The sequence below is a fragment of the Leptosomus discolor genome, chromosome 4 (genome assembly GCF_034619465.1).
Source record: "Leptosomus discolor isolate bLepDis1 chromosome 4, bLepDis1.hap2, whole genome shotgun sequence".
NCBI classification, from domain to species: Eukaryota; Metazoa; Chordata; class Aves; order Leptosomiformes; family Leptosomidae; genus Leptosomus; species Leptosomus discolor.
The window spans coordinates 43,653,747-43,681,683 of record NC_141394.1 but is presented as its reverse complement, the minus strand read 5'-3'; the positions used below and the strand labels follow the sequence as shown (position 1 = coordinate 43,681,683).

At 36.6% G+C, this 27,937-nt stretch overlaps 1 protein-coding gene across 1 annotated transcript in view; it reads right to left on the bottom strand.

Annotated features, from left to right (window-relative positions):
- PDGFC (platelet derived growth factor C) overlaps positions 1 to 27,937 on the bottom strand; it is a 133,341-nt gene that overhangs the window by 10,742 nt on the left and 94,662 nt on the right. The window contains exon 3 of the mRNA XM_086464475.1: positions 26,269 to 26,449. Within this exon, the coding sequence (XP_086320601.1) occupies positions 26,269 to 26,449 (181 nt within the window). The remainder of the gene's footprint in view (positions 1 to 26,268; positions 26,450 to 27,937) is intronic.

Below are 27,937 nucleotides of genomic sequence, written 5' to 3'. Positions count from 1 at the left end.
TGCCTGAGCATGAATAATTTCTGTCAAGACTTGAAAAATACATGAACAAGTTGTGTATTTTAATGTGACTTCTCTTGTAAACAAAACACTTTATGTTTTTTGTTTCTGTGCCCAGGAAACAATTTCAATTTACTTTAATAAGACTAAACATGCTTAAAAACAAGATAGAGCCAAACAGTTGCATCTTTACTGCTAGTTAAAATTATTCAGGATGAAAACCAGAGCAGAAAACATAGGGCTTCTGCTGCCCTGTAGAACAGCCAAGAATGACAATTAGTGTTGGATCAAGCAGGATATTCATTAGGTCTGTTTGTGTTGCATTTCTGTATGTGTACTTCACTCTGTCAAAAAAATACCTTACAGAAATCCCCTAAGGTGTTTACAAGCATAAAAGACAGGCAAGTAGACCAAAATTAGGCAACAGTTACAGATAGGCACTTGGAAAAAATTAAAGAAATAATATAAAGACTAACTTCACAAAACTACCCAGCCCTGAAGATTATACATAACAACATTACCCCAGAAGAAACTTAGGGAGCAAAATGCATTTTAGGGTGCTCACAGTGTTAGTTGTGCCCTATTAAAGGAATCAAAACTACTCCATCTAGCCTCTCTCAAAGGGGAAACGGTAGGACACTCTTGTTAAGTCGAATAAGGAGGCGACCATCAGTGAAGCAGTAAATCTGAACAAAAACTGTAATAATTTAATTCAAATTACCTAGTTGAAGCTCAGACCTAAAGGATGATTTAGCATGTAGCCTAACTTGAAGACTTGTGATTAATTTCTTGTTCTGACACATATTTCCTGTGTGATGCTGAGCGTAGTATTTAGGCCACAGCTTTATGGTGTAAAGCATCTGGCAGTAGCATCTCCTTCCTACTCCAGCATGACTATGTATGCATCATAAACAAGAGGTAAGCTTTCTGAAAAAGAATATTTCTCATTTCCTTTTTTCTTTAACCGCAATCTTATTCACAGCACAGACCTCCAACAGCTAAGCCATCACAACCAGAAGCACGGCGGCTGCGAACACAAACATTTTTAGATTCACTCTGGCACCATAGCATGCAGGTTTGTAACACAGCCTTATCAAACCTGGAAAATAAGGATAAAGGCAATACCTTGATCTCGCAAGTTCTGTGAGAGAATTAATACAATAAATATTTATCAGATGCTCATTATTGGTTTATCTGAAGAATCCAGAATTATTGTAGATAGATCAAGGGTAAAACTTTGGCTACGACACTGTATGTTATAACCTTTCCTGTTCTGCCACTATTCATCTCTTCTCCCCTTGCACTGAACGTGCTTCAAGGATAAACAACTCAGAACAAAACAGCACTCACCTACAATCTACACAAGATCAGCTCTTAAGCACCATCACGGTCTAAACAAAGCCTTCCTTTTACTCCTGTCTTATAGGATTTGACTGCCAAGGTACTGACACTACCCTTTTCCAGTCAAAAGAGAGGCAAGAAGTAATTTTGTTTGCTGTAGCCAGGAGTGAGGAATTTCATGTTTAATAATGCAATCACTGAGTTAAGACTGGAACAACAAAAACAAGTGAGTCAAATACTTGGTATGACAGGAGACTTACAAGTAGTGAATAATACGTCTAAAATAATTCCATCCCCACAAAAGAAATCCCCATATTTTTAATTCCTTGTCTCGAAGAAAACATTGTCAAGCAGTTTCTGAGTGAAAACCCATTCAACTGTTGGCACCGTTTGGAGAAACTATTAAACATCAGTGTGGTTTAATCAGACTAGAAGGGACTGTAACAAAGAAAACCTTAGAGGACACACACCCCACGCCCCACACCCTCCCCCCTTCCCTTCCAAAAACCAACTAGGATCAGTACTTGGAAAGAAGTAACTTTTTTCTTCTAATGAAATACCCTTATAGTTTTTTGTTTTTTTTTTTTTAAATTCTTATACAGGAACACTCCAAGTCCTGCTTAGATTTAGAGATATGCTCTTGAAACTAATAGTACATGCACATGCTTGTAACACTGACAATAAAGCAAGCCTGTTTTCTTCCTTTATAATCACAAGTAGTCCTCTTATTAGCATCATTAGAAGCTACGAGAGAGAGAGAGGGAGAGAGAGAGAGAGAGAGAGAGAGGGAGAGAGAGAGAGAGAGAGCAGATATCCAACTCTTTACGAGTTTGCCCTGAGGACATAGAAGCTTCTTGGCATAACAATAGCTCTTTCATTTCTCCCACAAGCACATGCAGTAGTAACTGTGAAAAGCCTCTAGAAATCTTGACCTACCTGAAAAAGCACAGACTTTTACTTGCTTGCATGTATGCAGTAAAAAAAAAGCTAATCCATTTGTGGAAGTCTGTCACTCGTAAAGACACCTTCTCTGTGCAAAATTAACCTGCACCACCGCTATGAAAAATGTTGTTTCTGTTCAAGTAGCAATGTAGAAGGAAGAGGAGATGATCGGTGGTTGGGCCTGTGCACAACCACCTAAGCAGAGAAATCAACATCCAGGATCCTCTTCTTATGCCTCCAGCAAAGGAATGAAAAAAAGAAGGAGCAAAGGCAGATAACCAATTTGGACTGCCAAAGCCAGCGAATAAGGCAAGGATGTTTACTTGCATGTGACACAGATGGAAGCCAGGAAGGCCGGTGCAGTTCCCACCCATTGCAGCACTTCTCACTACTTTAGCTGAGGTTACTGTCACAGCAGCAAGGACGGTTGCATGAGAGACATCAGCAGCTCCATGGCTGCTAAGTAGGTAAGCCTCGTAAATTAATCTCTAGTGGCACTGATGTAAACATGCTTCTTGTTCCTCACTTCAGGGACGTAACTTCTGCCAGTCAAATGACACACAGGTAGGTGTGGTACCAACACAGAGGGTACCAACCCTCTGCAATTTAATCAGCTACTGCTCGTAAGAAGCAGACCACAGGATGACAGTACCCTCTTTCCTTACTGGGCCTCCAGCTCTCTGCCCTTCACAGGCTCCCTAAATTTTCTGTTCTTATATTGTGCCACGAGCGCTTATCAAATGCTTGTCCAGTCTCTCTTCATACGCATACAGGGCTTTTCTTTTATCTCACCGAGGAGAACCTTATTTGTTAAGTATCCATGCCCTTACACCAATTTACATAAAGCCAGACACAGACGGCTTTCCAAACTCTACATCTGTATTTTTTTATGACACTTTGACAATTGCTGCCCAAATTGTGCATCATTTCTACTCTCCATAACTGCCAACAGGAGAAAGGTCACACAGGAAAGTTAATGCATTCCTGCCTTTCTGTCTTTGCCTGTCACAAGTGTGAATAAAAGAATAAAGATGTGTAACTAGTGTTGGGAGCAGCCTAACATTTCCTGAGGTTAAAGTTTTGAGATAAAATATATTTTTTGAAAAGTTTTAAATATTCCCCCAAACAGAGTTTCTGTGCAGTTCACAGAGAGGGCCTAGAATTCTAATGGTGCTGGAAACAACTGGGAGATGCTCTCAAGGAAATTAGCAGGATGGAAATAGCACAGGATGTCAGTAAATATCAGCTTGCTTCTGGCAAATTGCAGCTTTTTGTCTGAAGGCTGTGCACCCTGACACTCTTTGAAATACACAGCCTAGGTGTAAGCATCACTATTCTGAAGGCAGAGGACACAGATCTAGAGCAAGTTCATAAACTCTCAGAGGATGCCATCAATAGCAATAATCTCTGGAAGCCATTTTCATAAAACTTCAGTGATTTGATTAGTTCTTGTCATAAATATCTATAATCGCATATGTATGTGTGTTTATATATGTGTAAAAATACATTTAGCGTTTTCCTGTGATCACATGTATCAGTAATAATCCACTCACACTAATTTTAAAGGCAAAAAAAAGAAAACTAATGCTGACAGTAGCATATTTTATGGAAGACCTTACTGTCAATACAGTTAATCATGATTAGCGCATCTGGTCAGTCTCACTACTTCATCAGGATCTCATAAGCACTACAAAATTACCAAATTTCTCTCTCCTGTCTTTCCTCTACTGGAAGCATTTGCTATTCTACAAAATGATCCAGTGATTCCTGTATTCTTTTTAGGCAAGAACTTTCATTCACTGATTTATTCTTTCAGTTAATCAAGGAGAGAAGAGGTATAAGCAATTCTGCTTGAAAGCTGTGCCACCCACTTCTCTGGCAACTGTAGAGGTCTCAAACCACGAATACAATCCCAACAACCCCTAGAATCCATAAAAGCTTGCAGATTCAACCTGCTAATTGCAAGAGAAGTCAAGTGTTGATGTCTTTCTACCTTTGCCATGCCTTTTTTTTTTTTTTCACTATATTTGCATACATTAGGAATTTGTGACCGTAGTACTGAATGATAAGATTCTAGATAGAAGACTCAAGGAAATGCAAGACCTCTCATGACTCGGCCCCATTTTGACTCAGGAGCCAAACAGCCTTACTCTGAGAGTATGTCCTGAGGTACTGAGTTGAACAGGGAGCATTTAAGAGCAAACACTTAAGTCTGTAATAAAGCAGGTCGAATAGTACGGAACAAGTTATGGCATAGACTATCTCCATGACAAAAAGTTTCAAAGTGAAATCAGTCTGTCAGTTTTCATCTAGACACCTTCCTCAGATAATTTGTCTCTCGTTGTTTTCAGACTACTGTAGATACGCAAACTAATTTTTGGTATATAATCCCTGAGTTTTGGTTCCTATACAGCATACTTGTGGCAGAGTAATACCTAAACCATAACTACTTCCAAAACTTTAATTTTCATTGAGCACTGGCTTTTTATTTACACATCTCTCTCTTCTAAATGAGATTTTAAACAAAATTTACAGTGAGCTCTTCCCAGTCTATAGAGGTGTGTATATATATATATATGCCATCAGAAAAAGTCAGTCTACCTTTTGTTTCCTAATAACAACTGCAAAATACTTTGATTTCTGAACTTGCATTATAGCATTCTCAAATCAAACATATGTAACATATTTGAAACTAACTAGATGTTTATTGCACATAGAAGGACTATAACTGCAATTCAAAATATTAAAACCCAGTAGATTTTTCTTTTGTGTATTATTTGAATGCTTAATAAAAATATTTAGTCTAATTCAGACCATGGGCAATACTAATATCTATATACACATTTTAAAGAGTATGAAGTAAGTGTTTATACAGACAAAGTACCTGCTGAAAATGACTGAAAATAGACTGTGTATAGGCAAAATGAAGTCCCAGAATAGTTTACTGGAGTGCAGTTTCTCTCACACCAATTTCATAAAATCTTTGTTTGGAGAAAGTCCTGCAATGTGTCTTGTGCTCGCAGCATGGTGCTAAAACAAACAAGAAACCCCCAGCGCCTAAGAAATCATCATCTCCGAGTCCGATATCTGATAGCATTTGTGTTGTTTTTTGGTTTGTTAGGGTTTTGTTTTTGGTTTTGTTTTTTACAATATTCACAGAACTGTCCTAAAAAAATTAACAGCTGCAATGAATCATTTCAACGTGCGGAACGTGGAGGGAATGTGTGTTTCCTAAAAGTTTGGTTGACTCAACTTGTAGTGGATGTCAGCAACAGTCTTCTGCCTTGGCAAACCCCTGTTCAGGACAGCTGGTTAACTACTCACATCACATGGGGCTGCTTGTGATTCGTGGATGTTAAGTTTTGAAAACAAAGTATTTTCCTAAATATTAACTCTGACTTCCCTATCTTAGCACCTTCTTATCAACTCTTCCTTACTATACAAACTACTCATCATAGTATTTAAGGACATTTAAAGTTTATCCTCCAGTTACCCATCATTTCTCACTGTTAAAGGCCATCTGCAGTCTCATACCCATTTCCAGGGTAGAACTGTATATTGATGACTTGCTGTATTTTCCATAAATGCGGTGTTTTCTCCTCATATTGTTCTCACTGAGGAGCTAAAGTAGTACTCTATGGAGAGCCTTGTAAAACGGCTTCTTCATTATTTCATTGCTTCACTGCTTTCTGAATATACCCACTATCACCTTTTCAATTTCAACTATAAGATCTTGAGATAACTTGGTTTTTGTTTTGTGCTTGAATTGTGCTTGTGATTAAGGCAGTAGCGTACTTCATGACTGTTTTTAACAGTAATAAAAATACTTGGCACTAAAATATTCTTTCATGGACTTCCAAAGATACTTGAATGCATGAACGAATAGACAGGTGAATAAGAAGTGTTTTTCAAACACTGGTATAAATAAACCTTCATAATAATAAACCTTCATTTTGTGAATATAAACTTAAGTGCAAAAATGTGTAGGGTAAATAACAGAGTTGTATAAATATTATATACCCTACCCACACTTAATTCTATTGGATGAATCTGATTGTTTCTTCTTATATATAGTACAGTAACAACTCAATTGATATACTTTTGTCCATTAAATGATGTTTTCTAGAACATTCTATTTTGCTGAATGTTGCGTTAGACCTGCAAGTCAAAGGAAACACATCTCATTAGATACACTAACACTAGGAATAAAATTTCAATGTCCTTTCTAGAAGGGAAACTTTATAAAAAATTAAATATCAAATACTGAGAGCAAGAAAGAAAATCTCTCTTCTCAGTATTTATAATGAGATCCTAATAAACTTTTTTACAGTTCAGATCTAAAGTTGTATTTAGTATACAGAGACCCCCGGCTTCAAGATTAAGCTGAACTTCAGCAGAGAGGGAGAAACAAAAGAATCTCACCACAGATTAACTTCTTTCAGTGAAACTTTGATACTATGCAAGTCCTGAATACACACCTGTGGTAGGGTGAAATGTGGAATAGCTTTTACTTCAGTTAGGAGAAGGACTTGCAACAGAAGAATCTGAATTATGCTTAAAATGTGAAATTATCATCTAAAAGGGGGAATATCATTGTAATTGAGCAAGCAGTAATGTAAGAGCCGTAATGCATAAATGAGCCAATGCAAAAAGAGATTCCCACAATCAGACTGCAGTGAGCGCGTAGATACAGTCCAATGAATGTTTGCTCAGATCTCACTGCAAATGAGGTTACTGTGATTATTAATCACTGCATTTATAGACGCATCCAAAATTCATACAGGAAACATGCTTGCATGTGTTACATTTATGATTTACAGAAGGGTTTTTCCTTTGTTCTGCACACAAAGTTCTAGTTCTTCCTTGACAGACAGGAATAAGTAATAAACAGTCAACATAAGTGCAGCTGCTTTTTTTTTGTACATTCTTCTAGGACAGGGGATATGGTCAGCCATAATTAAAGGACATCATGTTTGCATACCTTTTTTTTAAATTACTCACTTTACTCATAATACATGAATACTTATGAAAAGCTTCAGCAAGTGTTTGGAGTCAGGGAATGAACTGCTCTTTAAGTTCCCTCTAGGTATTAGAAATGGGTAGCTGTTGTTAAGAAAATGTTTACTTATCCCAGTAGGTTCACAGGAGGTTCATCAAACATTAAACACTAAGAATGACTGTTTATTACAACTCAAAAGTGTATTTGGCAAAGACGATGAAAATTACATCTACAGTGCATGCAATTTTAATTTGATCCTTCAGTATACATGTTAAATTGCATTCCGCAACAGGTTTCTGTTCATTTCATATCACAATAAAAGGAACACACCCAACATTCCTGTACAGCAGACATTGCAAATCAGAGCTTGTCCTGCCTTGAAGGTAGCAAGTCCTTGAACAAAACATTACATTACAGGGAAGGAACCTCAGCTCTGTCCTCATATATCTGTTCTTAGTGTCAAACATGTCAGAGATTTACTGTATTTTAAGATTTTTGAAGAAACAATTTTTTTTTATTCTTTACTTGTCATATTTAAATTTGTTTTATATGTAGCATACATACCGCGACCCAAAAAGCATGATAGAGACTATGGCTACATTGCCCATATACAGATTCTCACACTGTTTGAACAAGCCAGATTTATAATTTGTGAGCTGGCTTTTATAGTCCTATCCTGCTAACCATAATGTTGCCCTGACATACTCTTAACATTCAGCTGTATCACTTCTACCTACATATTTTCTACTATCTATATTTCTTAATTTTCATCTCATGTTACCTCTTTATACTTTCATATATATTCTGCACACAAGTATATTATCTGTGGTTACATAACAACTAAAAAGCAAAAGTAACTGGGAAAGTATGCTTAATAAGAGACATTTCAGAAAAACATTTTAAACCCCCTTGCATTTAGGATTAAAACATTAAAATGCAAAATCGTAAGTACAGAAGTTCTGAAGGAGAATCAATAGTGTTACAGGGGACCAAAACGTGAGTACGACACAATGCGATCCTGTTAATGAAAACGGCAAATCTCATTCAGATGTACTCAGAGCAGCACCATAAAGCCAGACTACTGAGCTGCCAGAGAGGTCTCAGCTGAAATACAGCATTCACATTTATCTCCAGCACTTGTAAGACATGGGCAGAGACAAAGAACATATTCAGAGGAAAGAACAAGAAAAAGAAAACATGAACTGCGATAAAAGATTGAGTGACACAAGTTTCTTTAATCTCAACAAGACTAGGCTGACAGGAGATGCGATAACAAACACGTAGAAGAGCATCAGATGATCAGATGTTTCCTAGTCCATCAATGACAGGAAAGATATCTGTTACGTATTAGACACAAATTTCATATTACGTAAAACAGTGCAACAGATGATTGGGGAAATCTCTGAAATATTTGTCCCTAAACTTCAGGTACAGTGCAACTATCTAGCAAGAATGAGCTTGGTCTATCTACTCCCTACTTAGAACAGGACGATGGCTCGGAAAAGATCTCACTGAGTTCCCTTCCAGCCTTGCATTTCTGTGATTGCAGTACACAGCTTTTATCTGGTAACATCGCTGTTCTAGAAAACATGTAAAATTATGCTGAGGAAAATGCTGAATTCTAGAAACAAATTAATTCTAAATAATTTTAAATTCTGCACTGGTGACTAGCTATGCCCCAAACTCTTATGTATACATAACCAAACTCTAATACACCTTTTTCCTCAGGGATTATATCTCCATTTGTACATTTTAACCCATTAGATTTATTATCTTAATGCTGTAATAAAAATCAATAACTGCATACCTGTATACGTAAATATAGAACATTTGGAAGAAAAATACGTTTTGGGTTTTTTGTTGTGTATCAACCCACACGGAGAATATGAAAATCAATGAAACTACTCCAATTTTGCACTTTAATTTATCTATTTTCTCTTGAAGAAAAGTAGGGACTTAGGGGTTTTTAATAAAAGTTGGTTCCTTGGGAGCAGCAGAAGTTCCTTTAGCAGTATCATTTACAATTTCTTTGAAGTTTCAAAATAGAATGTAATATAATCCATTTATGAAGATGGTTTTAGCATCAGCTATAAAACAAAAGTAGATGCATTTCTGCCACACTACTTTTTTGATCTCTATGGCCACTATTTAAAATGGATCCTTCAAAGCTAGTTTGAAAGCAGGCTATTTCATTCTATTTCTAGTAGGCTCCCATCAAATTCTGTGGTGCTTACAGCATGAGCAAATCTATTAACATAGAATAGGTTGAATTTTTAAGGCACTGCTACAAGTAACTGCCACAGCCTGATTCTTGGTGTTACTAAAAAAAAGTAAAAATCTTTGAAACAGTCTAATTACTTTTTTTTTTTACAATGAATAAATATGTTTTCCTTTGTACATGCAATTCCTTCTTAGCCCTTTCCTTGACACACGTAAAAAGAAAAAGAAGAAAAGAAGGAAAGATTAAATCTGCTAAGTAATAAACGCGTAGTATTAATGAATCCAGTATGTTGCAGAGCAAATCTCATTTTCCCGAAGACTGCTAGTAAATCAATTGACTTCCACTAAGCCTGAAAGAGCTTCAGTTATAATACTGTCCCTGTCCACAAATGTGGCTAAATTATCTCTAAATAGTCTGGTCAACTAGATCAAGTGTTTTGATAGACATATACATTTAATTACATTAATTTGGGCTTGCTAACGTAATAAGAGTAAGGGTGGCACTCTTTGTAACAGAAATGACGGAAAAACCATGGTGACTTATGTTCTCAACCAGATCATTAATCTTCCTTGTAATGTTTAAACAAGTCTATTCAGCCATTGATTATGGCCGCAATCCTGCAACCAGAACTGGCACTCCCTCTGCCCACACAGAGCTGCATCTCCTTTCGCATCACTTCTCTGTTCTTGCATGTCCACCGTGCTGTAAAGCTACAAAGTCAAAATACTTATCTGCACAAGAAAGGAAGTGCCACACCCCAACCTGCACTAATTTTAACCATTTACAGACTACTGTTCTACCTTACTACTACATTTGAAGAAGGTGAGGTTGGTTTGGGTATTTTTTATTTCATAAGCATAATTTTAAAAGAGTTGTAAATCCTTCCACAGAGGCATTGCTCACTCTATTCCTCACATGTACCCTTTTTATAAAAGGCTTTTTAACATCTATTTGAAAATGCGTATTTATACTCTGAAACATACTTCTATGCCTGCATTTATGCTTAAAACATTTTCTACCTCAGTCTCTTATTTTCCTGTTCACTGATTCAGGAATACTGAGTGTTTCTGATGATTTCATGTAGAATACACCCAACTAATTACAGAACACAGACATCAAAAACTGTGGTTTTCTAAGCCTTAATTGTGGTTTCACAGGCTGCTATTCATTGAAATCTAGGAAGTGATTAGATCTGTGTTTTATTATCAGTTTAAATAAAGAGCCAAAGTGTAAGGCATTGATTCCACCTGAATTTTCCAGTCCATAAAAAAATATGATTTTGAGTGAACTGCAGACATGGTTTTCATTCTGATGAACCCAACATTTCACGAAGTTACTTGCTGCAGTAGCCTACTACACTGGAAGGTCCTGGCTAACCACAAGTTTATCCTTTGATCAAGACAGAAAGTGTGCTTCAAAACCATATAATTCAAAATGCTCATCTGAGTGCTTTTGACAAACCACTGTTTCACAAATAAGCCAAATAAAAACATAAATTAAGATGGCATTAAAAAGGCATTATTTACAAGCATTGATCACTGAGTATATATCTTAGAATGCCTTTTCCTGGGCATGAGGGACAGACATTACAATCTGCTGCAGAAGAGGGGAAAAAAAGCAACTTTGCAAAGAAACACTGCTCAAGAACACTCACTGAAGAGATCTGACCTGACTTCTGTACCAGGCAAGATTATGGAGGGGTTGATCTTAGGTGCGCTCACATGGGAAGTGCAGGACATCCAGGAAATCAGGCCCAGCCAGCATGGGATAACAAAAGGCACGTCCTGTTTGGCCCACCTGATCTCCTTCTATGATCAGGTGACCCACGTAGTGGATGAGGGAAAAGTTGGACAGCTGAGGCCAGAGTCATGGTAAATGGAGTTGAATCCAGCTGGCTGCCAGTCACGAGCGGTGTTACCCAGGGCTCAGTTTTGGGCCCGGTCTTGTTTAGCATGTTTATTGATGACCTGGATGAGGGGATCAACTGCTCCCTCAGTAAATTTGCAGATGACATGAAATTAAGCAGGAGTGTCGACCTGCTTGAGGGTAGAGAGGTCCTGCAGAAGGCTCTGGACAGGTGGCATTGATGGGCCAAGGTCAATTGCATGAGGTTCCACAAGGCCAAGTGCCAGGTCCTGCGCTTGGGTCACAACAACCCCATGCAACGCTACAAGCTTGGGGATGAGTGGCTGGAAAGCTGCCTGGTGGCAAAGGACCTGGGGGTGCTGGTCGACAGCCAGCTGAACATGAGCTGGCAGTGTGCCCCGGTGGCCAAGAAGACCAACAGCATCCTGGCCTGTATCAGAAACAGCATGGCCAGCAGGAGTAGGGAGGTGATTGTGTTCCTGTACTCAACACTGGTGAGACCACATCCTGAGTACTGTGTGCAGTTTTGGGAGCCACGGTATTAGGAAGATGTTGAGGTCCCAGAGAGGGTCAAGAGAAGGGCAATGAAGCTGGCGAGGGGTCTGGAGAACAGGTCTTATGAGGAGTGCCTGAGGGAACTGGGATTGTTTAGCCTAGAGAAGAGAAGGCTGAGGGGAGACCTTATTGCTCTCTACAACTAACTAAAAGGAAGATATAGTGAGGCTGGTGTTGGTTTCTTCTCCCAAGTAACTAATAACAAGACAAGAGGTAATGGCCTCAAGCTGCACCAGGGGAGATTCAGATTGGATATTAGGAAAAATTTCTTTACTGAAAGAGTGGTTAGGCATTGGAACAGGCTGCCCAGGGAGGTGGTGGAGTCATCACACCTGGAGGTGTTCAAAATACATATAGATGTGGTGCTTAGGGACATGGTTTAGTGGTGGGCTTAGTAGTGTTAGGTTAATGGCTGGACTTGATGATCTTAAAAGTCTTTTCCAACCAAAATGATTCTATGATTCTATGATCTGCGTGGCTACTTCTGGTGGCATTTCTTCCACCTGCCATGCACAGTGAAGCCTCATGAGGTAATCTGCTTGTTTAAATAAGACCAGAAAGACATTCTGAAGGCCCTCAATACCAAAAATTAAATGTAATTGAGATGTTCTGCATAAATTACTTACAAAGCAACGTCAAACAAGTCAGGTAAATGGACTGTGATGACTGCCACACTTTGCCGAAGAAAAAGTCAATCTAGAATTTGGAGCAAATCTTTTCTATTTAAACAATTACACATTTAAGACATCTAATTGCCAAGAAAATAGTATTATCATGTTCTTAGCCTTCTTCCTCTATTTACTATTTAATTTGAAGCTGTTTTGCATCTTTCAGATTGCCTGCACAGTTCCACTGGACAAACATGAGGATTTGAAGGAACAAATTAGGATGTGTGAGCACAAACCACTTGTGGAATGGGAGGGGAAACAAATGGTCATTTCAAGTACATCACCTTAAACTTAATATAATTTGACTGAGTTAGATGAGTAAAAATTCCTGTTGTAATTTTATATTCCAGTTAAAAAGTCAGAAGATGATGTTTTGCCATTTAACAATTAAGGTTATATTCTCTCCTCAAACAGTATGTTACCTTAGCAACTATTGTGTGTTGTAAAAGAGAATTCTGAGAAATGAGGATGTTTTAGTAAGCAACTAAAATACTGATACCTCTTTTTTTTTTTCCCCCCACAGAAAATTAAACCAATTTTTTGAGATAAACACTGATTGTGATCTCGGAATGATAACATCAATACTGTTTCTAGCCCAATTACCATCCCAGTTAAATTCTTCCAGGCAATATTTACTTCATTGTTGAAACTGGTCCATGGTGTATAATTCACTCAATTAGGAAATTAGAGGAATAGGTAGTGACTGTGAAAAGATCTCACTTGGCTGAACATTATTCTTAGTGCAATAAATTCATATAAAGAAACGGTTATTTGACAATTAATTTATTAATATATTTTAAAAAATAATAATCTATTTAAACTTTGAAAATGCGGCCATTATTTTGTGGTCGTCGTTTTTCAGATTCCAATACCTAATATTTCCTATTGAAGACAATGGGAACTGCTTGTTTAAAAATCTGTCTGTCACCAGTCACACTGTCTGTATGACAAAGAACCAGAATCAAATTATCCAAAGACTTCAAAAGCCTATCAATTGGAAAGTATGACATTATCTATTATTGCAATTTCAATAGTGCTTATCACTATATGAACAGAAATAATGGACATTAAAATTGCGCGCAATAATAAATCCAAGTTGATGCATTGTTAGAATAACTTTAAACTTAAAATAACCAAAACTTAAAATACAATTATTCACCTGACAAAAACCACAGGAATACTATTTGTAAACAGAATGATCCAACCACGACAATTTGGCAATATAAATATTGCCAGTTACCCCCCCCCCCCGCTCAGGTAACCTGACTATTATTTTCTCTTTCTCCTCTAAACTTCACTGCACAGCAGAAAACAGAAATGAGCTGCCATCCTTTTCCTGCAGCAGAAAATACCAGTGGAAGGTATGAGTGCCTTACTGCAAGGAAGCCATGGCCCATGACAGACTTACTGGAGAAAGATCACTGTACATGACAGAGTCAGAGCAGGGTATAAAACATCCATACTGAAAAGTTCACATGCTGTTCCCTCTGCAAGATGTGTTTCTTCCTGGTTCTCTTTGGGGATTCTCTAATTTCTTGATTAGAAGATTACTTTTTGTAGGTATTTAATTAAAGAGAGACAGTGTGAAGTCTTTCATAAGTTAATATACTCTCACACTTTATTGGGGAATTAGATTTAAAGAAAAATTAAGAACGGAAAGCAACGGTTTTTCTTAAAACTGTGTTGTTAAAATGATTTTCCTCTGGTTTCAGATTTTTATGATGACATGACCTTAGTATTTTGCCACTCTTCCAAGTATTAACCACGAAATTCAGGCCAGTCCCTATTTATAAATTTTCCACTGGCATTTTGTATAGCACTAGCTTTCTAAGTTATAGATTTGTATGTCTTGCATAATTGTTTTTAAAATTACCATTAACTTTTTTTAAACAGCCTGCAGAGAAAAGATTTTTCTGTTCACACTTGGGAAGCTTTTAATGTATTGATTTTCCAAATTGCCTTATAATTTGTAAGCAGTTTCAGGTAATAAAATATCAAACCTTATCAAGGAAATGTTATGAATTTTTTTTCTTCTTCTTCTTTAACAGCATGGCAACTCTCTTCTCCAATTTAAAGAAGCACCTTCCCAATGTAGTTTTTTAAATGTATTAGATGCATTAGTAAGAGATACATAGTTCATAGAAAAGGAGGCAATAAATGACAAAATAGAAAGCGTGCCTACTTAAAACAATGGACAGCAACCACAGTCTCAGAAAATAATCACAAAAGTCCCTGTAAGTGTACCTGTTACCTAAATGAAAATATGCAAAAACCCCTATTTACTATCACTGCTACATACAAATATTAGGTGTTAATTTAATCTTCTGTTTAGTCTTAATTCTAAGAAAACATAAATAAATCCTTAACTACATAGAGATTAATGCTAGTAGCTCACTCAAGTAACAGCTGATTTTACTTTGCTCTTCTTCTATCACGATACCACCTCAAAGATGTTTTTTGGCTTTAAATTAAGTAGGAATATAGTGCTGCTCTGCAGCAAATAACCAGAACACTTTGGTTTACTATGGCAGAGCAGAAGGCTTCTGTGGGGTTGACAGTTGCCCAAAGACCAATACTTATGCTTTGCCTCCTGACAGGGGCTTTGCACAAGGTTCAGGTTTAACCATCTCTCAAATTTGCAAAATATTTGATATTCAATCCGATCAGCTCTATCACATCAAAGATATTCAGCTTTGTTCCTTAAGTTCTAATATTTTTAAATATGTCAGCAAAGTAGTAAATTCCTTCCAAATTTAATATAGTCTTTCATCCATGTAAATACCTATCTGTAAAAGTAACTCAATTTTTTACTCTTAATGACGACTGGGAACATAATTAAAAATCCCTCTGACATTTTTTCATTTGTCTTTGTACGGTTGACTTGACCATCTATCTTTGATTTCTGGCGAAAAGCTGGGCTGTACTCTGAAGTGTTTTATACTAGCAAACAATTTCAAAACACTCCTACAACCCTTAATTCTACATCTATGTTGCATCAAAAGACGTATTGCTGTTTTAGGCACCTAATCGCAAGGGTTTTTTCCACATGAAAGGTGCCTATGACTTTCTTAAGCAGAAAGGCAATTTAAAAAAGTAAATACAGTATTTAAAGTTGTATATATTGACAGAGCGCAAACAAGAGATCAATGATGGAAATTACTTTGACTAAAAGACAAGAATTCCAAGCCAAAAGGCACTACAGAACAACTGGATGTACTTTATTATTAACTTTTGATTGCCCGGAACACCTCACATTGAAAAGCCCGAAGACAAATATGCACACACAAGTCAGAAGAGTTCAGAAGATCAGAGTGATTTTCAGAAGATAAGCGAAGGCAACCCTATTAACAGCTTACATATTAAAAGCCTCCATATATATGGCTAACTGTCCTGCCAGTTAGCAAGTTAAAAATGTTTTGGCATTTGGCCCTTTCTTCCAAGAAATACAGATGATGACTGAGTGACTTTGATAACTTGGCTCAACTCAGTTATCTTACTCTCCTCGGTTACCTAGTCATGTTGGTCATGTCAGCCAGCAGGGAAGTTTAGGCTCAGTTGCAGAGAGTTACCAAAACTGGTCTACAAAACAATTTTAGATTTTAATATTTTGAAATTTCAAAAATATTGACCTTTTTACATTCACATGTAGGCAAAATAAGTGAAAGAAAAATACTGAAAATAAAACATTTGAAAATTCAAATTTAAGAAATTGTCTTTACTATGTCAACTGTTCACAAAACCACGAGGATATTGATTTCTAACAAAATTACTTTAGCACAGCATCGGTCTTGTTAAATACGGTCATGCTCTTTAAAGGGTCTTTGTCACACTGTTGGAGGAACATTTAGAACAAGAGATGTCTACCAAGAAACTCTTAAGTTAACTAAGTGCTACCAAAAGAGACAAGGACATATATACTGGACAATAAAGCATCAGATTGATTTAATTATCTACACACCACTACATTGAAATTCCCCGAACCTCCTGACAGACTTACTCAGATGAGACCTGAGAAGTGTTGTACGTGGTGTCAGGGTAGAGTTATTATGGAGTTCCCACAAGGAATCCTTTCGCAGCTGAAAGGGAAGGGCTATCAGGAACCACCAACTTCACAATGTCTGTAGGATTACATACCAAATTTCTTCCAAAGGCTGTGCCATCTGCTTTCACACCTTCACTTTTCAAGTGTCTTTGAACCTGGCACTAAATCACTCCCTTCAATTTGAAGCCCAGCATTTTATTTCTCCTCATAAATGATTCTCATTATTTTTCTTCCTACAATTTATTGCCTTGCTCAAAAGCAGATTGAAATGAATAATCAAGCAGCCTGAGCATTCTGCCTCTGGAAATGTCTTTTGCCAAACAAATTGCCCTCCATTTTCACATGCAATGCTTTGCATTTCATTTTGGTTTTTAAACAATTGCAGTTCTTCAACAACTGCACCAGCTATCAGGAGCTAACATGGAAGCAACCCTTCTGAATTCCTTCTCCACCACCCTATCCAGAGAAAATTGAAGGAACAGATATAACAGCTTTGTGATTACTACATTTTCCCATGAAAACAAAACCAAAGCCTTTTCAACAAAAATCCTGGCTGCTTCAGTCAAACCTTTCATCATCATCATTAAAAGAGTTTTGAGTACTTATGAGAAGCTACCAAACGACAGCTCATAATCCCCGTCTGTAACACCAGAGGCCAGGTACTGCAAAGACAAGACAGGTGCAAATTTTGGTATTCCCACAGTGCTTATTATCTATTCCTTTTTAAAAACAAAAGGATTTCTCTTAACACCACTACAAATGCCTCACATTAATCTTTCCACATGGAAACTCTTGCCCTGAAGCTACTATACAGTGTTATTACTCTGTCAAGAATTTTTCTCCTGAATTTAAAGAAGTGCCTCCACCAGTCTGTGGAGTTAGACCATGCAGTCATCTACAGAAGCTGCTCCACAGGTGATTTGATCTCAAATGTCTAGAGCTGCACCAATCAATCAAATTTTTCCACTCAATTCCGCTGTTCCTAAGAGTCTTTCAGATCTGGACCATATGCAAAAAAAAAAACGCATGCCCCCCCAAAACAAACAAACAAACAAACAAAACCAAAAAACCCACAACCAACCACCAAACCAAAGAAGTTGCACTGAGTAACACTGTTCTGTTCCAAATTCTTTCCTTTTGTTCCCGTTTTCACCTTTTACCAGAATTATGGTAAGAAAAATTAGTACAGTACACACCACTCTAACTAGTTTCTGCCTGTTTTGTCGGGGTGAGCCAATGGATAGGACTGCGGCATGATTAAGATACTAATAATGGATAAGGGACACAACATGAATGCAGCTAAAATAGCATAACTGAAAATTACAGTGCTGCCTGAAACCTCGTATCAAATGTACATTTGCTTACCTTTTTTTTTCCACTAGCAAGCATGTCAGATACAACGTCTCAGTATTTGAAAGAACAAAAAATCTAGGACTGTGCCAGTTACACAGGGGATTACTTTGAGAATGGGACAGAGTCACTTTGCTTTGGAATTTGTAGAGAAGCCATCACCGTGCTTTCTGAAAAAGCGGTAAATAACATGTTGATCCTGGAAATTGGAAAAGGGATAGTCAACTAGACAATTATGTAATACTTAAAACATAAAAAATAAAGATAAAGGTAGCCAAAAAAACACCCAAAACCCAGCAGAGCTAAAGGGACCTAGGAGAACAGGAAGGTGACGTTGGGGGGTTTTTGCTTGGTTTTTTTCCGCTTGTTTCTTTCGGTGTTGGTTTGGGTTTTTTTTAACCAAACATATTAAGTGAAAGGTAGCTTATATAACATTTAGTAACAGATTAAAGGAAAAAAAAAAAATCACACACAAATAACTGAGACACTGCGCTGTTTAGAACAGCTATGATCAGGAAGATTGAACAAGTAAATTTGAACCATGACTACAGAATAGTTTTAGAAGACTAAAGGAACATTTGGACATCACTGTGGAATATTTATGTTGAGGCAGCATCCTACAATTCCTATTACAGGATCAGTGAGTTTGAGTGGGACACATTTTTATACACATACGTATCCCTCTCAAGTAAAGGAGCTGTTTTAAGTTTCTTTTCTATGAGGTGCCTATACAATCTGATTGTAGCAAAGGATGTTGTGAAGACATGAGGTTTACCTGGGTTCAAGGGGTACATGGGCAATTATTTACGAGGAATTTCAGTTACAGATTACTAAATAGACAAAGCACACAGGCTCAGGGAATCCCCTTCTGCAGAAAATAGCTGGTAAGTAGGGGACTACAGGAGGGGTGAAGAATGATGTCTGCCTGACCTCCTCCTAGTGCTCCCTGCCATCCATTTACAACCACCACTGGTTGCTGTCTCCTGGGCTAGACAACCTTTTGTTTGACTCAAGGCAGCCTGACATTCAGGAAACTGGGAAGGCAGTTGGAAAGGATTAGAAACTTGATGTTACTGCTAAGTCTGTTGAATAATAAATTTTCAAATTCACATGCCAATATACATAACATATATTAAACACTTTAATGCATTACTACTGACGGATAAAGACTAACCAGCTTGATCTGATCCTCATTCATTTGTAAAGAACTATTTTAGAAGTGAGATTTTGAGAAGGAAGAGAGAATCTCTTTGAAGATCAGTAAAGGAAAGTTGGTACAAGTAGAGGATAACATATTTTAGGCTAATATTTATAGTTGCTACAGAGTGGCAGTATTATTCTTTTGTTAATTTCTTCTTTGTAATTGCTCTGACTAGACCTAGTTCAGGCCTTCTTGAGTGAAAGTAATGAAAAAAAAACAAAACAATCAAAAGACTCTAAGACTACTTGGAAAAACATTTGTCAGTTAGTATAATTCTAGCCATTCATTAAGTAAAAAATTCGCAGTTTGAAATGTCATTCAAACTCTGATGTCAAAATGCAATTAAAAAAAAATACACTTATTTTTAAATTTTGAGTTTCAATATTCCACTGTGTTTTACTATAAGAATACACTCTCCTAATGAGGACTTCCAGAATATACTCAGAACTACAGTATTAAAACGTAATGTTGAAAGGTTTTCATCAGTGATGTGTTTCCCTGCTTATCAGCAAGTGTAAACTTCAATGCCTATTAAGTCAAGTTGAATGACAAAAGTAACACCAAAAGGTAACTGCTGTGGTAATCTGCACGGCTGGTAATTCACTCCAGTCCACTTCCCCCACGTACCATGTATTCTCTTCCTTGCACATTTAATGCAGATTGGATTTTCCACATTACTATCTTTCTTGGATTTGATCACAATGTTGGGTTTGTTTTTTTTTTTCTTCTTCTGTTTTTCCATCAGTTGGCAAAATAGAGTTCTTTCAGATTGTTCCCAAAGAGAAGTAATGTGAAGATCCCACGTACACCAGTCAGACCACTCCCAGTCATGACATTCCAGACTTCCGAAATTGTTCAAGACAAGACAAAAACACCCTTCTTTATCTCTAACTTTTCTTGTAGACTTTTTGAAAACAACAGAGTACACAACTTTAAAACTCATATATGCAAGATTTATTGCAGAACACAACAATGAAGTAAATGATAGATCATGTAAAAGTAATACTAATTTTCATATTAAGTAAATATACATACAGAAACTTCTCATGAAAATGCTAGAGACATCCTAATAGTTTCCAAATAATAAAAAAGTCCCATACAATATAAATATTACTAAATGGAAATCTAATAAAAGCTTTAGCAACTTATAGAAATTAAAGAAAAGATATTGTCTCATATTTGAAATGCTTTTACGATATGTTTTCTAAACTTTTTCACTTTTTATGGCATGTAAAGAGGTTAAACATTATGTGCACGGAATCATCCTACTATCTGCTTTCATGTGGGAGGAGAGAGTGAATATGTGATCAAAGACATAATTTGGGGAAAGGAGTAAAAATGGCTGCCTGCTCTTTCTTGACAGTTGCAGTACCCCATCTTTTGTTTATGGCAATAATTTTGGCTTGAAATAGGCTGCCAGAGTGATTTAACTTGTACATAATGCTATTGATGACTAAAAGGAGAGCAGTTTTCACAAGCTCTTCTCAATCTCGCTTGTTTTGACTTTCCCTCACTACCTTATTTCAAAAATACAATTTTAAGATTTATGTGAATGCTCCATAGCCAGAAACAGTTATGTTACTTGTTGAACGCTCTTGGAATTTTCAGGAAAAATTTTTCAGGAAAAAGTTGTTAATAGGAAAAAAAACAACCACAAAGCATGACATTTGGGGTGTGGTAACATAATTGCATTTAATTTTGAAATTAGTGTTACTTATTTAGAAATAAGAAAATCAGTTGATTTATCTATATCTTTTGCCACAGTGAAACTGGGTGGGATGTATAAGAAACTTTCCAAATCAATGAATTTAAATCTTAGTCAAATATGCAATGACTTTGTTAAAAAAAAGTCTGTCCAAGAGAACAAAATTGCTTTTTCCTACAAGTTCTTGATTCTTTTCAGCCTGAGCCACTGTAAAACTAATATCACAGAAAAATACAAAAGAAATAGTATATCCTGCATATACTACGTGAGAAGTTTGGCCAGAGGTAAAGGAACCTGGTCCTTCAAAGTACAAAACTTGCTATCACATAAGTATATTCTTTCCTTCAAAGAACTAGATGACAACAAATTTGATTCAAAATGTCCCTCTTCCTTTTAGTCTAAGAAAATCCACACTGACATCTCAGGATACACAAGTCAAGGACACACTTCCATGGACTTCTGTGCAGGCCCACAATTTTGCTAGAATAATTTCTAACTCTGTTTGTGAGTTTGCTTCACACACAGAGATTTTTAAAATTTTTTATGATGTCCAAGGGACAGAATGAGATATGGTTACAGGAAAACAAGGTGTTATGATTTGATATCCTTCACAGGTTCTTTCTGCTTCAAAGGGTTTTTTTCCCCTCTCAGTGTAGTCCCATGGCTAATAGCCGTCCTCGCTCTTGTACTTCTTGCAGTTTTTTTGATTAACTTGAAGAGTGTCACTATTATCTATGTATTTTTGGGTAATCTTTAATTTCTCACTTAAGAAATTTAAAAGGAATTTATCTTTAGACCTCCATCAGAAATATAAGGCAAAATGAAATCTCCAAGGAAATAATTAGTCCAAAAACCTCTCTGATTTACAATGGATTCTTGCCACACAAAAAAATTTGAATGATTGAATTTGCACACTGGAGCTTCTTTAGGAGTTTGTTGATTTATTCAGGCTTAGGTTTTACTATACCTAATCAGTGGAAACTCTGAACATAAATTTTTGTTTAAGAGTCCTTCCCACGACACGAAGAATTTTCGGAGTCTTTTTTCACTTCATGTAGCATTGCGAAGTGCTAAATAATGCTATCCTGCTGCTTCATACCACCTTGACTTAAACAACCCTGAAATCATGTTATTTCAAAAATCTCCTTGATTGCTTAAGAGAAAGAAAAATCTTTGTTTAGGAGATCAACAATGTCCTTTATCATGTTTCTGGATGGATTTTCAGTTATTGCAGCCAAAGTTAAGCCTCTCTTGGGCTTTGGTACTGACAGGCAAGATACACATCTAATATCTGTGAAATCTGGGGACTTTTGAAAGGAAGTGAATGCTAGGTAAGAGCTTTCCTTTCACTGTTCTATTACCATGCACTTTTTCTATTAGTATTTAATTTTTATTTGCCTTTTTCATTAAACAAGCTCAATTAAAAAGGTTCCACAAGCAAAATTAACATGCTCAACCCTGAAAGAGCAAAGCTTAGCCAGTTTGGATGAAACGAAGGAACAATTATTAGATAGTCCTAAACAAATTATCTCACAGTATTAAATTTAATCTTCATTACTGTTAACAGCAAGAGCCCTATTAACAGCATATCCGTATCAAAAGTAAAAAAAAAAAATCTCTCTTGGATGGAAGTCCAGATAGCCATACAGGTACTGCACCAAAATCACAAAACACCTGCCAAGTCACTTTTAAACCCGGTCAGTCTTTAAGCAACTTCTTGAATTTTTCTCTTCATCTTCACTTGTATAGAAGAGGGTTAAGTCTATTCTTTGCGAAGATCTTTGGCATGATCTTTGATGACAAATGACATGCTACCATATGCCAAAAAAGAAAGGGAATACAGTCACCCCCAGCTTCAACTTTAACTGGAGCTGCTTTGTTCTGAGTGCCCTGAATAATTAATAACTACTTTGGCAATCAGTCATGCATTCCTTAATGGCACCTCAGGCATCAAGTATCCTATTCACCCGCTCCCCCAAGTAACAATGGACTTTATTACATCAAGTTTTCTCTGCCAAACTTGTAACTGACATAATTTAAACTAAACAAGTCACTAGGAAGACTGAAGCCCAAACATATTATAAGAGTTTATAAGTTTTCCCTCAATGGAGTGTGGCTACTATACGGATTAGAGCTCTAACTGGGGACAAGTGAGAAGAAGGGGAAAAGAAATGAAATATGGATTGGTTTTGCAATAAAATTCTAGGAGGGTTTAAGTGGTATAATGCTGCCAAAAACATGACTTTTAATAAATGCATAGCTGAACAGTCAAAATGCAACAACGGCTAAGCAGCCCTTAGTGAATAAAGCAGCTATCCAGTAAGCACAGACTAAGTGACAGGGTAGAGCATGAAAAGAGTGACTAAGAATAACAACTGTGCTGAAACTGGTATAATAATTTTGAAATAACACAAACTACATTTTCCTAGTAAGAATAAGCTTCTTCAACACTTCCTTCCACTTTATGGTATTCCAGACAAAATTAACTTGCAACTATAGAACACAGGAAAGGAAAATGGTGTTAGACCAGAATTATAGAAGCTTCTAGATGTACCCAGGGAACACAATTTAAAATGGAAGAAATTCAAATTATTAAACTGTAATTAGCCAGAATATGAAGAAAAGCTTCATGTTTTTTCTTGGGGAGCATTCTGCTTCTATGTAGTATGTGCACTGCTTTTATGCGGTGCTTTACAATCACACAGTAAACCTTTCCAGAAAATGATGTAGCACCTAATGCCATTGGAAATGCTACAAGTCCTTTAGAGTGACTAAATCTTAGAAGTAAAGTAATCAGATCAATAGCCATTCTCCCCCTACTTATTCATCATGTGAAAAGTTGGTTTGAACTATAATATACAAAGTAAAAATATATATATATACGATAAATTACAGCAGATTTAAACAAAGCCATTTCTCTTGCTCTTTAAAAGACCTGCAAATGTGTCCAGTGCCCCTCTCTGTGTGTGGCCTCCAAATACAGAAACAAGCTTGCACTGTTTTATTTCAGTTTTGCTTCATTTCTCCCCAAACAATCTCTCATTGCTAGTCTACCAGGCATCTCCCCCTCCCCCTCTTGTCAAAAAATGAGAGGGAAAAAAATATTTAACTGTTTAGGACCAATTCATTCATGTATCACTAAGTGAACCAGTTATGGTTTGACAAGAATTATTTCAAATTTACACTCATTCCCATAGCTGACAACTTTTTTTGCAGGGGGGTGGGGGGGGGTTAAATTTTAGTTTCTCTTGAAATGCTGGTTAAGACAGTATTATAGTTTTAAAGAAAAACACATATTATTGGTATCAGTTTTCAATTGCTTTAGGTATAAGAAGCAGGTCTGATCCTGAAGTGCAGCAATAGTGAATTCATTTAAAATCTGCAGTCTGAAATGTGAAATTGTATTTTGCATGGCTTATTAAGACATAATTTTTGATGAAAATATCAGACCTTTTAAAGAGAGAATTGGAAATTAATCCTCACAAACAGATAAGCTGTTGTTATACTGCACATGTTGGGGCTAGTTCTGAATTCCTGTGACACGAAGGCGGCTGCTCTTGCCCGTTACATATGTGAGAGAGAACATGATTGGTTTCTAAACCAGTTTGTATGTATACTTCTTATGCTATATGAGCTTTGTTAATGGAGAAAAACGGGGAACTAAAAGTGCATCCCACGATAGCAGCTCTGCTTTTGTCTCTTCAATAATGTAGATATTTTGAAGATTAAAGAATTATTTTGCAAGTGTTCATAATTTAAATGTTATAACCAGTTTTCCCCATCAAATGACAAGGAATAAACTCAGTCCATTTGTACAGCATGGCATAAAGATAATTATGTACATACTCTGGTATTTTTAGGTGCCTTTGTTTAAATCATTCCATAGAAATTGGATCATACGTAAGTCAGATAGCTATGTAGAAGGTAGGATGTAATACTAGAGCTGCAGCAATGAAATTTGGCATCAGCCCACAAATACATCTATTTAGGGATTTTATTTTTTTTTACCTTTTTCTATAAGCAAACATACTTATTACATTCTGCCCTCGGCTGTACAAAAGTTTAAACCTGGCCATATTTCAAGTTGGTTTGGAGGCTGATTGACATTTTATTTAATGCCAAAATTAATCATTATCAGGTCATACTATTCTACTAACAAAAGGGTCTTACTCGCAAGAGTCAAATATGCAGATCAAACCTTTAATCACTTTAGGAGTAGTTCTTAGTTAGATCTAAGTAAAATGACAGAAAACATATATGTATACATATGTACACACATACTACTACACTTCACTGACATCATCATCATTATGCTAAATATATTTAAGTAGAGGATTATGTATCATTGAAAAGATACGTGGAATAGTTCTCTGCTTCTTCTCAGTAACTGAAGTTTTGCAAATGGGAAGAAGAGGCAAAAATGGCAAAAGCAATAAGCAAGCCAAAGGCATTCTGAGTGAGGCGCATGTCAGCGGGGTTACAACATGGATTCTTTTGATCAATTTTTTTATTGAGCTTGCAGATATTTTCCACCAACCAAATACCACAGACCACAAGACTACTTAGGAGATTCACAAAGTGAATTATGAGGAATTTAACAAAAATATTCCTTACTCTGTTTAAATATGGAATATCTATTCTAAAACAAGTCAATCCCTGATGTGCTCTACTCTGATGTTTCAGAACATTATCTCATCCTTAAAAATCTATAAACATTGTTTTGCTCTCACAGATCTTTAATTTGGTGAAAAAAGGTAACAGAAATCTATTGATGGTGAAAATAGTAAAACTTTAGACAATGAGTATTGTTTACTACCTGCAATTTACAAGCATTAAACAACATTCAAGAGAAGTCTAAAGTACAGTTTCCACGGAAGATGCAGTGGAAAATTAGTATTGTGCATTGTCTGCTTTGCCACTATAATAAAACAATCCAGGAGCATAAGAACTTTTCTGGGTTTTGCTGTGTATGTCTAATAGCAGCTGACTAATAAAAACATTAATTTCTTCAATTTTCTTTGTCACTTCTCAATACTCTTTCAATGTCACACAGCTGATTCTTAGGCTGATTTTTTTTCTTCTCAAAGCTAGAAATTTTTTTTTCACAGTACTGTAATAGGAATGCAAACATTTTATTGAAGTTTCCACACAAACAACCGAGCCCACAACTTCCCAGTCCAAAGCCATCCAAGAAGAACCACAAGAACACTCAGATAGTTAAAAAACAGAAACAAAATGTACAATTCTGGAAGATAGATTGCTCATTATTATCATGAAAAAATAAACAGCAATTAATCCTAAGCTATTAAAAGATTCTTTTGAGCTACCACTTCAAAGATTCTGTTTTCCCGAAATGTTCCAATCTGAAACATGTTACTTACTGGCATAAGAAGTGTATAATGGATGCAGAATCCAGGTTCAGAAGGAAAATATTCATCAGACACAAATCTTATTCTGATCTGGTTTCCTTTGGAGATTTGTCTGCTTGGCACACTACTGGAACCACACCAGCGCCCTAAAACAGTGCCATCACTAGGCTCTTCAACTTCTACAAAGTCATACCTGAACAGAAAAGAAAATCAAATGTTTATTTACTGATAAAATTTCTATAAACTTCCTGCTTTAATCAATAAACTGAGTCTGCAGACTGTAATTTCTTCTTTTTTTCCTTTTTTTTAATTCTAAAAGAATGCTACCAAAGCCAGCTATTTTAAACTTAGCTTCCAAGTTGCTACTGGCTTAAATACATAATAAAATCATGCAGTGAGGTTAAAAAAATAAAAGCAGAGTTAGCATTTTGAAAAGACCCATGAGTATGGTTTTGTTTGCTCCTTTTATGGAAAGCAATTACGACATGGGGGATAGGGCAGAATACAGTCAGAGAAAACAGACTGAAATTGCCTAAGCGTGGCACAGTAAGTTGTACTGCAATATCACTAGCAGCATACTGTATGTTGTCAGTGAAAGTTCCAGGGTTTTTTGGTACAGAAAACTTGCCCTCTTGTAGTATCAGTAGTGAATAAGCTCCTGAGGGTTAAGGTGGCTCAGGGAAACCTGAAAGCACGTTTTGAGTTTATGCATATCCAAATGAGACATTTGTTGAGCAAAGACCTAGATGTACTGCTCGTCAGAAAGAACCCAATATTTTGGTAATAGTGACAAGAGAGATACAGGTTGTGAGCTTTGAGAGAATCAAATGTACTAAGTTTGCTTTAGTTCCGTTGTTTTTTAACATGTGGTCTGGGTATCCCTGGGGATCCATGAACAACTTCAAATTGATCCATGGAAGGTAAATAAGAAACACCAGTCAATTGTCATCAACAAGTTTCAATGCGCCCCACAAAGGTCCTCACTTCCACTGGAAACGTTTAAGGGCTTCCCAAGTCATAAAAACATTGAAAGCCACTTCTCTAGAAGGTATGTCTGGTTTCAGTGCTTGAACCTGTTTCATGTCAGTTCCCCAGCTGCCCACTGACAGAACAAACACTAAGTGTTCCAGCTGGATTTCCCCTGCTGCAGCCCGAAACCCTCCAAGCCCCAGCAGCAGCACGGCCCGGTGGTTCGGGAAGGCGAGAGCGTGTTGGTTAAAGCACAGCAAGTGGTTGGAAGTTCACAGCTGCAGCTTTCCGAGTCATTGTTTTACTTTTAAACCACAACTTGTATTCTAAGCATAAGCATAACACACCTCTGAGAAAGTGTCAAGGTTTCAGATATTTTTATGTTCTCTTATGTGTGTAGTCATACATCAAATGTCTCACGTAAATCTAAACGGGTAAATAGCATTAAATCCTTTTCAAAGGTGTCCTACCTCTGAGGGTAGCAAATACCATACTTATATTTTAAAATACATGCACACACACTCTACCAAATATGCCAAGCAATATTTAATGTGAAAATTGTTACCTCATAAACATTTTCTACTAAAGCATTTTCTGGATTTTTTTTTCAGTAAAGCTAATCTTTATAATGATTCCCAGTTCCCTAGTTAGACAGCAGGCAATAAATTCTTCTGTTGCATGTTTGTGCAAGACTGACTTGCACATTTATTAT